The sequence below is a fragment of the Entelurus aequoreus genome, linkage group LG16 (genome assembly GCF_033978785.1).
Source record: "Entelurus aequoreus isolate RoL-2023_Sb linkage group LG16, RoL_Eaeq_v1.1, whole genome shotgun sequence".
NCBI classification, from domain to species: domain Eukaryota; kingdom Metazoa; phylum Chordata; class Actinopteri; order Syngnathiformes; family Syngnathidae; genus Entelurus; species Entelurus aequoreus.
Window position 1 is genome coordinate 51,082,531 of NC_084746.1, and position 15,916 is coordinate 51,098,446.

At 41.7% G+C, this 15,916-nt stretch overlaps 2 protein-coding genes across 3 annotated transcripts in view; both read left to right on the top strand.

The window, feature by feature from the left end:
• Positions 1-836: 836 nt before the first annotated feature.
• Positions 837-7,062, top strand: slc25a24l (solute carrier family 25 member 24, like). 2 transcript variants are annotated; one of them, XM_062023606.1, is made up of 10 exons: positions 837-1,039; positions 1,125-1,251; positions 1,567-1,654; positions 2,004-2,115; positions 5,111-5,269; positions 5,340-5,477; positions 5,638-5,748; positions 5,955-6,122; positions 6,182-6,320; positions 6,392-7,062. In XM_062023606.1, exons 1-10 carry the CDS (start codon positions 917-919, stop codon positions 6,577-6,579), a joined length of 1,353 nt encoding a protein of 450 aa, XP_061879590.1. In that variant the 5' UTR covers positions 837-916; the 3' UTR covers positions 6,580-7,062. The 2 variants fall into 2 exon arrangements, with proteins under 2 accessions (XP_061879590.1, XP_061879591.1); XM_062023607.1 differs by having other exon boundaries at positions 837-1,033.
• Positions 7,063-10,743: 3,681 nt separating this feature from the next.
• The window catches only part of fubp1 (far upstream element (FUSE) binding protein 1), a 36,468-nt gene continuing 31,295 nt past the window's right edge, over positions 10,744-15,916 (top strand). The window contains exons 1-2 of the mRNA XM_062023272.1: positions 10,744-10,901; positions 11,345-11,468. Coding sequence (XP_061879256.1) covers positions 10,815-10,901; positions 11,345-11,468 — 211 coding nt within the window. The 5' untranslated portion in view covers positions 10,744-10,814. The remainder of the gene's footprint in view (positions 10,902-11,344; positions 11,469-15,916) is intronic.

Here is a 15,916-nt window from a genome sequence, read left to right on the forward strand (position 1 = left end):
GTAACATTCTAATCAAAAGTATTTGCAGCGTTTGTACAGTGTGTTTATTTTGAAATATGCTTTCGTTTTTTTAACTTGACTTGTAAAAATAATTATTATTGTGTATGTGTCAAGCACGAATAAAGTGCTATACTGAACTGGATTCCAGTTTGCACATCAACTTGGTGAAAAATAAACAGACATCGATTTTTATTTTTTTTAAACCACAGTTTTTAAAAACAGTTTTACCTTTGGGCCATTGATTAATCCATATATTGTACTATGTTTTTCACGGTATTTCTGCTGCTCAAGTTTCTGGTATTTAAATATTTTTATTGTTTCTATTGTATTTCAACAGCACCTACCCGGAGTGCCGCCTAGCTGTATTTTCGTCATGCTCTCATGTTTGATGACAATAAAGAATATTCTATTCTTTTTTTAATTTTTATTTTTTTATTTTTTTTAATTTAATTATTGCAGGCAATTACATAAAAAAAGTACAAGGTAGACAACACGTAATGATATAAATTAATATAATGCAAAAGGTAATGTACAGTATGAAGCATGATGGTCCAGTTTTGCCTGGAAGGAAGTGGAAAGAAGATAATTTATTTAATCCCACTAATTCTATTATATTATATCACCACTGGCAGTTTAAGCCACACTGTACTAGTGCACAATTTATGTGTCGTATTAGAGAGTACTATAAATATATGTATATGTTTCATTCCCATTTACAGTATGAAAATTGAAGTTTGCATCAGACGAGAAACGATGGTGCAATTACAGCGCCACCTGCTGTATCCAGAAGGCAATACCGTTTCCTCCCTTCGACACGCAGTGCTGCTGTTGTTGAGGATGCTGCTGTTTCGCTGGTGGTGGTCCACTAGCAGTGAGTCAGCACCGGAGCAGGTCTGCAGTGCAGTAATCAGCCCAAATGGATCAGTTCCGTGGTTTATTCGTCAAATTGGACAGGAACAAAGATGGGTTCATCTCGCTTACAGAGCTCCACAGAGAAATGAGCAAGCATGGCATCGTGGCGGCAGATGCCAAGGTGCAGGTAGGATGATGGATGGTGGCATTGTTCTCCAGGCCTCCATCAAGATTTATCTTTCTCTCGCTCTCTCTCGCTCTCTTTCTCCTAGCATGTAATTGATTCCTATGACAATGACAAAAATGGTGTGCTGGACTATGGTGAGTTTCTCAGCTACATGACAGACAGAGAGAAGAACTGGAAAATTTACTTTAATCACCTGGACAAGAACAAGTGTGGTAAGTGAAAATGAGAATGCGTTTGACATGCCGCCGTTAAACAAAATGTTATTTTCACTGTGTGAAATATACTCATGGGCCACAAATATACCTGCACTTCCAATGAGAACCAATCAAGAGCTGCGTCAAAAATTCAACCAACCGCAACAATAAACATTATCAACTGGTGACTAATGTATTTTTTACAAGCTGAATGTTTGACACGGTTCAGGTGTCACATCTCATTCGATCGTGCAGGTGTACCTGAGTTTGTTGTCATATTCATTGTCTGGTGCGTTGCATACAATAATTTTTGTGCGTCTCTTTTCTGATTAGGAGTGATTGACCAGGAGGACATCATATGTTTGTTTAAGGAGTTAGGAGTGCTCATTTCAAAGGCCAATGCCAAAAAAGTAATACAAATGTAAGATTTCTTTGCACCTCATAACGGCGTATTTTGTTAGTTTTACATTCACTGAATGTGTAAAAGGCCACTAAAAATTATATGAATAATAGAATGAATCATTATTATTCAACCTCACGTCATTTTTTTGACTGCAGATGCAATGCATGGACAACTTGTGCCACTTTGCACAAAATACTAATAACTATACACTAGTTTAGACCAACTTTATTGATCCACAAGGGAAATTGTTCCAAAAGTTAACTTTCAAGTGCTATGTTGACCACTTTTAGCTGACAAATGCCATCTATTGGGTGATACAACAAAGCGAGGACAATTGCACGTAACATTTGTCTTTCTTCAAAAACAGGATGGACACGGACAATTCCATGACGGTGGATTGGGACGAATTCTTGCAGCATGTCATCTTCAAGCCTGTGGACACCATCGGGGAGTTGGTGTCTTCGTGGAAACACAGTCTGGTAAAGTTAAAGTACCACTGGTAGTCACACACACACTAGGTGTGGTGGAAAATACCCTCTGCATTTGACCCATCCGATTGTTCCACCCCCTGGGAGGTGAGGGGAGCAGTGAGCAGCAGCGGTGGCCGCGCTCGGGAATCATTTTGGTGATTTAACACACAAAAACAGTGAATAAAGGCTGAAACATGTCCGCCTGACAGGTCGATATACAGTAGTACCTCAACTTATGAGCTTAATTGGTTCAGTGACGGAGTTACTAACTAGCTACATTGCTAGGTGCACAGAGGATGTCACTATATATGCACATGGTTACATTAAATCGGATTAAAAGCCTAACCGGAATAAAAATGCTTAATGTAAACACGCCATTTGGAATATTCTGACCCGATCACAGACATTCGGATCAAAATTTAATTCCGATCGAGACGGGTGATTTATGCCCAGAGTCATTCAGATTGTAGCACATGAAAACACATCTTCCGAAATTTGGGTTGAAATTATCCTTACTGCGCATGTCTTTGATGTGAGTTATACTGGTGGTGGAGCGGGGACTACATTTAATAGTCTCGGAATGAAGCGATTGTCTTGCTTATGTCTCCCCCATTCAACATGTACAGACGTAGCGTTATATGCTGCTGACTTTGTTGCTTTAAAACTAGACTAAAACTAGTGTCATGTGTCGATGTAACAATAAAAGAAGGGATCCAGTTCTCGTCTTAACTGGCTGTTTTATTCACGACATTACAGCTACTCCAAGTGCTAACTGCCAGCCTCAAACACATACACAGAATGTCGTAACATAAAGATGCGCCGCAACTCGTGCATAATCACAACATAAAAAGCACAGAACAGCTCCATTTCAAAAAGAGAGGTAAAACAAAAGTAGTGAACAAAAGGTGAAAAATTATAAATAAATACAGTGATAATTTCGGACAAGCAGAAATGCACAAAGCCATGATTGTTGCTGCTTTTTCAGCACCAGCAATGAGCAAACTCGTCCAAACGATGGCGCCGTAGCACAAATAACACAACTTTCCGTTCATGTTACGATCTGCGCATGTCAAAGTAAAGCATTCCGATTTAAGGTGTGATGCATGAAAATGCATGTCATAATCAGATCATTTTTTTCAGGGTCCATGTACACAGTAACATTCTAATCCGAACGATGATCCGATTAAATAGATGTTGTCCATGTACATGTGGCTACTGTTGTAAAGACCTTCACTGCACGTCATGGCAACCGTAAACTTTGGATGACCACAAAGGTGCACTCGCTGCTGACAGCTCCAGATGCAGCCTTCAGGCCAGAGGACAGGCTAGGTCTGCGCTCTCAAAGGGGGTCAATGTAGCAAAATGCACATGTGCAAAGAAAATACTAGGAACACCAGACAAATGTGTCAGAGAGGCCAAGCACTGACAAAGTACAAGTCCAGGCAACTGGTAAACGATGACAACATTTCTCTTCCAGACAGGCTTAACAATTTCTTTGCACAATTTCAAGCTTCAAACCCAAAAAGCAGAGGGGGAATTATTCATTCTCCACCACATCTTGGACCAGCTCTCACCATAGATGCAGCTGACACTCGGAGGACCTATAGACAGGAATGACACGAGAAAAGCAGCAGCCCCCAATAACATTCCAGGACTGGTGTTCAAAGTCTGTGCTGGCTAGCTGGCAGACGTTATGACTGACATTTTTACCATCTCCCTCAGACAGGCCATCGTCCTTAGATGCTTCAAAACGTCCATCATAGTTGCAAGTGGCAAAGAGATCAGATGTATCCTTTCGGAATTATTACCGTCCCGTCGCCTCGACCCTAATTGTGATGAAGTCTTTTGAACGGTTTATCAAACCACACATCAAAGCCAGCCTCCCAGCGTTACTTGACCCGCTCCACTTTGCTTATCGTCCCAACCGCTCCACAGAGGATACAATATCCACCATCTTGCACTCAGTCACCACCGAGTGCAAGCTCAGCGTTCAACACATAACCCAGAGACTAATGGAGAAACTTCTCCTAAATGGCCTGAATACCGCCACATTTCTTTGGATTTCGGAATTCCTGAAAGGGATACCACAGTCTGTCCGTGTTGGGAAAAACATCTCTAACTCCATTACGTTGAGCACTGGATCTCAAGGCTGTGTACTCAGTCCACGGCTGTTTACGCTGCTAACACACGGCTGTGCATCAAGATACGAGGGGAACCGTATCAAATTTGCGGATGACACCGCAGTGATCGGACTCATTTGTGAAAATGACTAATCCATGTACGGAAAATAAGTCGAAAACCTGGGGGGGCTGGTGCAAGGAGAACTACCTGGTGCTCAATACAGAAAAAAAGAAAAGAGATGATCGTGGAGTTCTGAAAGTCGCAGCCCGAGCTTCCCCCTTATCAGCATCAGCGGCTCCGCTGTGGATGGAGTGAAGAGCATCAGGTTTCTCGGATTGCAGATCACACAGGACCTCAAATGGAATGATAATACTCTTAAGATCACAAAATGGGCCGAGCAGAGACTGTACTTTTTGAGGAAGCTGAAACAAGCTTCTTTTCCCACCAGCATCCTCAGAACCTTTGACAGAGGTGTGGTGGAGAGCATCGTGACAGGTTCCATCTCTGCTTGGTACTGTTGCTGCAGTATATCAGATACAAACGTATAACAGTTAGCCGAGAGACAGCTATTGTCTCAAAACACTTTTAAGTTGAGGTATTACTATAAAAAGCGTAAAAATAAGTGGATGAATTAACAAAAACCTTCGGGTGGCTGTGACCACGTCAGCAGAATTGGACTGCATGTTTAGTAAGCACTTTAAGACATGACTGACATTGTTGCTTTCTTTACATGATCTTCTGCCAAAAAGTCCCAATATTTATAAGCCTTTTCACGCGAGAAAATAATATCACACCTGTCAGGAACGAGACACACCATCGAGCAATGTTGTTGCTGTTAACGCTCAATGGTCAGCATCCACTTAATGAGTTTGTTGGCATGCAGGTCTTCGACGTTGGCGAGAGCCGAGCTTTGGCCATCGAATTTCCCGAGGAGAATTCCGACGTTGGTGCGTGGAGAAAGTTTGTTCTTGGTGCGGGATTGGCTGATGCTGTATCCCGAACCGCCACAGCTCCCATCGACCGCCTCAAGACCCAACTGCAGGTGAGAGACCTTATAGAGTTCTTTGATCTGGGACATAAAACTTCACCAAACATTTTGTTGTATTTTGTAGTTTTATGGATCCAAAGCCTTCTCTCGAGGCTTCCAGGAGATTCGGTCTGGTGGCCTTCGTTCCATGTGGCAAGGCAACGCCGTCAATGTGCTGAAGGGAACGCCGCAGTCCACACTTCAGTGTCTCATATACGCCCAGGTGCCACATCACCCCCCCACCAGTCATATTCTAACGTCACTTTATGAAAACAAAGACAGCATAGTCTACCAAGTCAAATTCCTTGTGTGTTAAACATACATGGTCAAGTAAGCTGATTCTGATATGTCCGGATTCTAATGAGCTTTTTTCCTGGGACCAGATGAAGGTGTCCATGCAGGACAGAAGTCAGAAGAATCTGAGTGTCCAGCAGCGTTTTGGCTTGGGTTGTGTGTCTGGTGCTGTCGCTCACGCGGTCTTCTACCCTTTGGAGGTATCACAGTCCATGTTTACGTCAGCTTTCAAGCTGGTAGTTTAGACATTTTCCAACAAAAAGATCAAAGACGACGGGACACTGATGCACTTTGTTATGGCGTCATATTTGCTTTGTATCCAAGGACTGCTATGATATCCTGCTATGCAATAAGTCCTCCATTCATTGCTTACATTATATAATGAATATAAATATTTGACCAACAGGTGTTGAAAGTGAGACTCAACCTGCAGCGAGTGGGCACCTATCATGGTGTGATGGCGTGCGCCCGCTCCATCTACAAGGACGAGTCCCTGACCTCGTTTTACAGGGGCTTCAAACCCAGCATCCTCTGCATGATCCCTTACGCAGGCGTGGAGTGTGCCGTCCATCAGGTGAGACCAACATCCAACATAGAAAGATCATTATTTATATTTCTTTATGTCACCGTCAGTCTATCATGAACTGGGCCCGGAGCGATCCAGCCTACAGCAGCGACTCCGGGCTGTTCTTCTTCAGTTTTGTGGCCTTTGCTAGTGGGCAAATGTCCAGTTACCCTCTGGCAGTCATAAGAACGCAGCAGCAAGCAAAAGGTACAAGCGTCCACTTTAGACTTCGGACATTTTTAGACAATTTCACCACCAGCCGTCTTGTTTGTTTTCAGCATTTTCCTCACAGTCGCATGCCAATTCGAGCATACTGCAAGGCCTTCTCGGGATTTATCAAAGCCACGGACTGAGGGGATACTACAATGGGATGGGAGCCAGCTTCGTCAGGGCTGTTCCTTGCGCCTTAATTAATTTCACATTGACAAAAACTTTTGAAAATGTTTTTTCCTTGGCAGAAACCTGAGATTTGGCGGTTTACGTTTCTCGAGAAGGAAATGAATGGGTGCTCACTCAGATCAGCCGCATTGGATGATCTTGATTTCAACTTTAAAACTTATGCAACTGTACCAGAAGCACTCTATAGTTGTTGTTTTTTAATGTAAATGTTGTTGCAGAGTGATTGTGTAATTGTTTAGGTATAGTCTTAGTTTAGGTATTCAGGAGTCAGGTGTCATTAGGTGTTTAAGTGTATATGTATTTAGTGTAAATAGCTCCAGATATTTCCATGAACTAAAGACAACAGCTCTCCACTGTGTGGGGTCATTTTTTTTCATCTCATTGATTGATTGATTGAAACTTTTATTAGTAGATTGCACAGTTCAGTACATATTCTGTACAATTGACCACTAAATGGTAACACCCGAATAAGTTTTTCAACTTGTTTAAGTCGGTCATGGTATGAATTCATGGTCATCCCTCATAAAAGTGCATTACAGTCAGTGGTGTGCCGTTAACATAAATCATGATAATAGATTAATAAAAGTTAATTTTAATCTACTTTCCATAAACTTTTCATCATATTCTCTTCACGTCTTATTAGGCTCCAGTGTTGCTTGTTTTTACGTTCGAGCTTTTATCCAATCAGAATTCAGCCAGCTTGTGGCCAGCGCTGTATGAATTCTGCCGGATAGACAGTTGCGATAGCCGATCAGATCCCGAGTTGTTGACAGTAGCCCATTCAGGTGGCCTTACGCTAAACGTGACTGTGATTGGATTTTCACTTGTCACTCCCAAGTGAGAATCCAATCACAAGTTGTAATTTGCAAAAAGCAGAAAGGGGCACCCGAGCCATACCCAGACAACAGAGAAATCACCAATTCTCACCTTTTTTAACTCACAAAGAAAAAGTTCAAATATTTTATTTATTTATTTTTCCACATTTAATATGTTCTTTACAATTATTTTGATTTTGACTGTAGCATGTAAGGTATGTTTTAAATGCTGATGCAGGTTCATGGATTTTTAAATGTGCCGAAATATATTTTGTACACCGGTGAGGTGATTCAATGCGCAGTAGTGCACAAGTGTGTTCCAGCTGTGGTCACGTGGTGACATAAATTATGGTATTTTGGGGGGTATTTATTAAAGTCGGACTAAGTAGGACATCACTGAAGGCCTAGGTGGGAAACTCACAGGCCGCCGCTGATTACAGTACATGCTGACATGTAGTCATGTATATGTTAGTGTCTATGTTTGTGTTGTTTCTTGCTGCATGGCGTAACTTAATTTCCCACCAAGGGCAATAAAGTTTCTTATCAATGAAAACTAGGAAAAAACACATGAAAAACAAACTATCGTAGAATGACGACACGTGCACCCAAGTATCATGTAAGGCAGTGTTTTTCAACCTTTTTTGAGCCAAGGCACATTTTTTTCATTAAAAAAACATACGGAGGCACACCACCAGCAGAAAAGGTTCAAAAATGAAACTCCACCAGGTCGTCGTGCCTTATTTTGAGTCCGTTGTTGTTTCCCTGTGTGTAGTGCTTTAGTTCCTGTCTTGCGCTGTTATTTTGGTGACCCTTCCTTCCTGTTTTGTTGTTAGTTTTCCTGTCGCAGCTTCACGCCTTCCTTTGAGTGCTATTGCCTGACCTGCTTTGTGTTAGCAATCGGGACTATTTTAAGTTGTGCGTACGCTATCCTGCTTTGTGGGGACATTGTTGATTGTCATGTCATGTACGGATGTACTTTGTGGACGCCATCTCCGCTCCACACGCTGTAAGTCTTTGCTGTCGTCCAGCATTCTGTTTTTGTTTACCGTGTCGCAAGTTCAGTTTTGCTTTCGTTTTGCATTGCCATCCCTAAGCTTCAGTGACTTTTCCTTTCCCTTTTGTTCATTTTTGGTTTAATCATTGCATACCATTTTACCTGCACGCCGCTGTGCTCTGCATATTGGGATCATGACAAACCATCCTCGACGCGTTCTGACTTCTACAAAGCAATGAACTACTTGCTGCCACCTACTGACGTGGAGTATTACATGGTTAACCTGCCGATCTCTATACAGCACAGACACTCGTTAACGGCACATTATTTGCAGATTATAATTATTGATTTGCAAAAAAAAAATTTTTGGGACCAATTAGGTGAAGTTGCAAAATTTCCCACGGCACACCAGACAATATCTCACGGCATACTAGTGGTTGAAAAACATTGATGTAAGGTATGTTTTAAATGCTGATCCAGGTTCATGGATTTTTTCAATGTGCCGAAATATATTTTGTACACTGGTGAGGTGATTCAATGCCCAGTAGTGCACAGGTGTGTTTCAGCCGTGGTCATGTGGTGACATAAATTATGGTATTTTGAGGGGTATTTAGAGACTTAGACTTAGACTTCCTTTTTATTGTCATTCAAATTTGAACTTTACAGTACAGATAAGAACGAAATTTCATTGCATTAGCTCAGGCCTGGGCAATTATTTTGACTCGGGGGCCACAATTAGAGAAAAAAATGTGTCTGGGGGCCGGGTATATCTATTTTTAGGGACACTAATACAAAACTTCACAATAATGTCTGATTGAATGCTAAAAACGTTATGACAGACTGCCTTAAAAAAATGGAATTTTACATTTTTCTATGAACGATAAAACATTGAATATTGACAAAATATGAATGTCACACCCCCTTTCGATCGACATATTTTACAATCAAGTGAAACGCAACAAAAATGCAACAAACAGTGAAATATGAGCGCGAAGGGTACAAAATAAACCCACCTACAATCTGATATATCACTAAGCTTTAGAACTTTGTTGTGAAAAGCTCCTTCCGCGTCTGTGGAAACGCTTCCCGCCCACACTGCTTGGTGCCTCGTCTGAGCTGCTGTGACGTAGATTACCATAGTAACTGGTATATCATCCATAAGCGCAGATTCCAACCATTGAAATACTTTGTATAGTTGAAGATTAACGGTGATTAGAAAACATGACTGCACATCATAATGGCAGCTACACTTTCCATCTTGAAGATCTAAAAAAAAATTATTTGGGAATGTCCGGTGGGCCAGACTGAAAAGCTTAACGGGCCTTAATTTGCCCAGGTCTGCATTAGCTCATGGTAGTGCAGGATAAAAAAGCAATAAGGTGCAGATATAAATAAATAGATTACTGTAACGATAAATGTATTGCACTTTTTGCATATGCATCCACGTTTATGGATGTATGTTATATTGTCTTTATATTCCAGCGAGTTAATACATTTTTTTGGGGGAAATTGTGTTTTTAGTTTAATTTTACGTCCATCCATCCATCCATCCATCCATCTTCTTCCGCTTATCCGAGGTCGGGTCGCGGGGGCAGCAGCCTAAGCAGGGAAGCCCAGACTTTCCTCTCCCCAGCCACTCGGTCCAGCTCTTCCCGGGGGATCCCGAGGCGTTCCCAGGCCAGCCGGGAGACATAGTCTTCCCAACGTGTCCTGGGTCTTCCCTGGGGTCTCCTACCGGTCGGACGTGCCCTAAACACCTCTCTAGGGAGGCGTTCGGGTGGCATCCTGACCAGATGCCCGAACCATCTCATCTGGCTCCTCTCCATGTGGAGGAGCAGCGGCTTTACTTTGAGCTCCCCCCGGATGGCAGAGCTTCTCACCCTATCTACCGCTTGTACCCGTGATCTTGTCCTTTCGGTCATAACCCAAAGCTCATGACCATAGGTGAGGACGGGAACGTAGATCGACCGGTAAATTGAGAGCTTTGCCTTCCGGCTCAGCTCCTTCTTCACCACAACGGATCGATACAGCGTCCGCATTACTGAAGACGCCGCACCAATCCGCCTGTCGATCTCACCATCCACTCTTCCCTCACTCGTGAACAAGACTCCGAGGTACTTGAACTCCTCCACTTGGGGCAGGATCTCCTCCCCAACCCAGAGATGGCACTCCACCCTTTTCCGGGCGAGAACCATGGACTCAGACTTGGAGGTGCTGATTCTCATCCCAGTCGTTTCACACTCAGCTGCAAAGTTTAATTTTAATTTAATTTTAATTAGTTTAATTTTAAATTAATTTTAATTAGTTAAATTTAGTAAAGTTTCTTATCAATGAAAACTAGGAAGAAACCAAACTATCGTAGAATGACGTCACGGGCACCCAAGTATCGCGAGACAGCCACCCCCCCTTCCTCCTCCTCCTGTATGGAAGCGTCATCCTCCCGCGTATGTAAACCGCCATCTTGTAGCGCCGCGGAGGTGAAGAGCACCAGATATGTCCGACTACAGCAGCGTGGCACCGCCGTCGTCTGGTGGCGGAATGAATGATGCTTTTAAAGACGCGCTTCAGAGGGCGCGACAGGTAAGGACGCTACTACAACGTTTATGTTGGGTCTTAACTCCGTTTTTGTCGTGTGAATGGCGGATTTAGTCGAGTTCTAGGTTTTTTTTTCTTTTTCCTACTGGCGACCTCGCCTTGAGCTAAGCTAGTTAGCTCGCGATGTTAGCGTGGCGTGACCCCACGCCAGCAAATACTGTAAAAGTCAAACACATACAACGCGACTGTAAATATTCGACTTATCTAGCCACACACATACCCCAATACTAGCTATATGTGTGTTTACTATGTGCGTGTAAATAATCCAGGCAGCGCCAATGCGACCTGACGGTCATTCCTTTGTTGCTTCAGACTTCCGGATAGGAGAGCAGCACAAGGCCACAGCCTGCATGTCTGCCCCACACTGCTACATCAAAGAACGTGCTACGGCGAAGTTTATATTTTGTCTGTTTTTTGGTGTGTTTCAGATCGCAGCGAAAATAGGCGGCGATGGAGTTGCAGCACCCCCATCGGGTGATTTCGGCTACGGGGGCCAGAAAAGGCCCTTGGAGGACGCGGGTGGGTATTTACCAATGCCTAACCTGAATATCGGTCAGTGGCTCAAATCGAATCCAATGCAAGTTTTGTTAACAATGATGCTTGCCTTGTGAATGTTGTAGTGGTTATTAAATGGTAATTAAACGAATTGCTTAACTTCTTACACCTCAACCCATAAGCATGGTCATGTTTGTTCTAAAAGGTGGTAATAGCGTATTTTTCGGACTATAAGTCGCCGTTTTTTTCATAGTTTGGCCGGGGGTGCGACTTATACTCTGGAGCGACTTATGTGTGAAATTATTAACACATTACCGTAAAATATCAAATAATAGTATTTAGCTCATTCACGTAAGAGACTAGACGTATAAGATTTCATGGGATTTAGCGATTAAGAGGTGACAGATTGTTTTGTAAACGTATAGCATGTTCTATATGTTAGTTATTTGAATGACTCTTACCATAATATGTTACGTTAACATACCAGGCACGTTCTCAGTTGGTTATTTATGCGTCATATAACGTACACTTATTCAGCCTGTTGTTCACTATTCTTTAGACATTTTAAATTGCCTTTCAAATGGCTATTCTTGGTGTTGGGTTTTATCAAATAAATTTCCCCCAAAAATGCGACTTATGTTTTTTTCCGTCTTTATTGTGCAGTTTCGGCTGGTGCGACTTATACTCCGAAAAATATGGTATGTTACTAGCATTGGCCTGCATCGTGAAAATATGAATTGTACCAATTAGGGATGTCCGATATTGGCTTTTTTGCCAATATTGTCCTACTCTTAATTACCGATATCAACCGATACCAATATATACAGTCATGGAAGTAACACATTATTATATCCGCCTGTCGATCTCACGATCCACTCTTCCCTCACTCGTGAACAAGAGTCTGAGGTACTTGAACTCCTCCACATGGGGTAAGATCTCCTCAACTTGGAGGTTTTGTTAATACATATTAAAGGCCTACTGAAATGAATTTTTTTTATTTAAACGGGGATAGCAGATCTATTCTATGTGTCATACTTGATCATTTCGCGATATTGCCATATTTTTGCTGAAAGGATTTAGTATAGAACAACGACGATAAAGATTGCAACTTTTGGTATCTGATAAAAAAAAGGCTTGCACCTACCGGAAGTAGCGTGACGTAGTCAGTTGAACATATACGCAAAGTTCCCTATTGTTTACAATGATGGCCGCATGAAGTGAGAGAGATTCGGACCGAGAAAGCGACAATTTCCCCATTAATTTGAGCGAGGATGAAAGATTTGTGGATGAGTAAAGTGCAAGTGAAGGACTAGTGGGGAGTTGAAGCTATTCAGATAGGGAAGATGCTGTGAGAGCCGGGGGTGACCTGATATTCAGCTGGGAATGACTACAACAGTAAATAAACACAAGACATATATATACTCTATTAGCCACAACACAACCAGGCTTATATTTAATATGCCACAAATTAATCCTGCATAAAAACACCTGCGTGTTTGTTATGCTAGCTCCTAGCTCCTCTGCTAGCTCCTAGCTCCATAGAACACGCCAATACAATTCAAACACCTGATCAACACACACAATCACTCAGCCCAAAAGACCGTTTACCTAACCCAAGGTTCATAAAGCTTATATATTTTTAAAAAGTTACGTACGTGACGCGCACATACGGTCAAGTTATCGAATGTTTAGCAGCCAAGGCTGCATACTCACGGTACCTGATATTCAGCTGGGAATGACTACAACAGTAAATAAACACAAGACATATATATACTCTATTAGCCACAACACAACCAGGCTTATATTTAATATGCCACAAATTAATCCTGCATAATAACACCTGCGTGTTTGTTATGCTAGCTCCTAGCTCCTCTGCTAGCTCCTAGCTCCATAGAACACGCCAATACAATTCAAACACCCGATCAACACACACAATCACTCAGCCCAAAAGACCGTTCACCTAACCCAAGGTTCATAAAGCTTATATATTTTTAAAAAGTTACGTACGTGACGCGCACTTACGGTACGGTACGTGTTATGCTAGCTCCTAGCTCCTCTGCTAGCTCCTAGCTCCATAGAACACGCCAATACAATTCAAACACATGATCAACACACACAATCACTCAGCCCAAAAGACCGTTCACCTAACCCAAGGTTCATAAAGCTTATATATTTTAAAAAAGTTACGTACATACGCAAAAAAAAGCCAAAGCTGCATACTCACAGTAGCACGTCTGCGTCTTTGTCATCCAAATCAAAGTAATCCTGGTAAGAGTCTGTGTTGTCCCAGTTCTCTACAGGCGTCTGTGTATCCAAATCAAAAGTCCTCCTGGTTAGAGTCTCTGTTATCCGAGTTCTTCCATCTTGACTGCATCTTTCGGGAATGTAAACAAAGAAGCGCCGGCTGTGTACTGTTGTGGCTGACTACGTTCGAAAAATACGTCCATTTCGCACCGACAACTTTCTTCTTTGCTTGCTTGGCTTCCTTCTCCATAATGCAATGAACATGATTGAAACAGATTCACGAACACAGATGTCCAGAATACTGTGGAATTATGAAATGAAAACAGAGCTTTTTCATATTGGCTTCAATGTGGAAGGCATACCCGTGTTCGTCGGGCTACGTCACGCGCATACGTCATCCTCAGAGGCGTTTCGAACCGGAAGTTTAGCGGCAAATTTAAAATGTCACTTTATAAGTTAACCCGGCCGTATTGGCATGTGTTATAATGTTAAGATTTCATCATTGATATATAAACTATCAGACTGCGTGGTCGGTAGTAGTGGGTTTCAGTAGGCCTTTAACCAATGGGAGGGAGCAGCAAGGCAGCGTCACAAACATGTTCTCTTTCACATTTTTTAGGAAAATAGCTGGTCTTATACTTTGCCTAAAATGCTAATACAGACAGCATAAATGTTAGGACTGGACAAATCGAAATTCGATTTCGATGATGGCTTGTCGCGATTTTGAAAATATAATAATTGGAAAAAAACGATTAATGGGTCCTGCATCGTGCATGCAAATTCCGGAGTTTGTTACAGTGAAACAGAAGTTTGGGATCTCACCATGGTTGCTATTTTCACTTGACACAATGTGAGTATGGCTAATCAATAATCACTAAATTCAATAGAAGTAAGGCATGTAATTTCTGGGTTCATGCAACTGCGGACAGAGTCACATAATTGGCCAATAAAATTGAATCCGTAATAATATCAGGGAAGTTGATATAAAAATAAGTGAAATGTTGTCATTGTGAGAAGAGACATCTATTCAAGAAAATTTGTCCGGTAGCGCTCACTTATCCCCAACACAAACGCTGGCTGTCCTGAACTAAACAATTTTGAGACGACCACTTGAAACAGTTACTAAATTACGAAACTAAAACTAGCAGGAAAAATCCATAAGCACATAAGTTATGACATTGTGGAAGTTATATTAGTCTACAGTGGTCGCAAGTTGAAAGACTTTCAATTTTTTTGGCCTCAAGTCGCCTCTTTACTTGTCAAGCTGAGAACTGCACAGCACACTTCCCCTCCTTCCCAATAATAGTGCGGTGCGCCACATCTGGTCTGACTGCGGTTTCAAAAAAGTACCATACACAAGCATAATGTACTTAAAACACTTATTGATACATTTATACAATTATTATGCTTTGACCTAAAATATTGGTCAAAAATGTATTGCCCCAATAAGTGTAATGATTTTTGCATTTATTAACAAACATTTTGTTAAATTTTATTTAACAGAAAAAGTACACACTATGGTGGTAAAAAGGTTTAAAAGGTAAGCTGAGTTAAAACAAACTGAAAAATTTAAAATTTTGCCATTGTTTAAATTTATTGTTATTGCTGTTATCTTTGTTACTAATTTATATCCAGTTTTTAAACTATATTTAAAGTTGAGTTTTGGTGGTACAACAGATACTCATGTTTTCAAAATAATGAATGATTATTATTTTTGTCACAATCGTCCAGCCGTAATAATAGTATACAGGGGTTATCCTTAATGTAATCGATCGGGACGCACCGCCATGGAAAAATAAAAGAGCCAAGGCACACGATCTTGTGTCAAAACGCACACACAAAGTACTTACAAGCAATAACATCGTGGAGAAGAAGAATGGCAAAAAATGCAATTCTGCTGGTTAATAAAGAGGGTGTGTGAAGCGCAATATATGGGTATTTGGGCTTCAAAACTACAGATGAAGGTGATGCTTTAAACAGGGAGGAGCCGCCCTGCAAGTACTGCTTTAAAACACACCTTGCCAAAGGTGGCGATTAGTATCACCACCTTTGCTTTAAATGTTTTTAAGTAATAAGCTTTCAGATCTGCACAAGGATTTATAAAGAGTGACCGATAATAATGTAGTTGTTAATCCTTTCCTGCTGTTCGGCTCCCACGCAGGCTGTTGTTGAGGAGCACAAGGCAGACGTTCCCTCCAGCGCCGCTGTTTTCGTTGGGGGTAACACCCTTCACTCTACCCGGCAATAGGTCTAAGCTACGC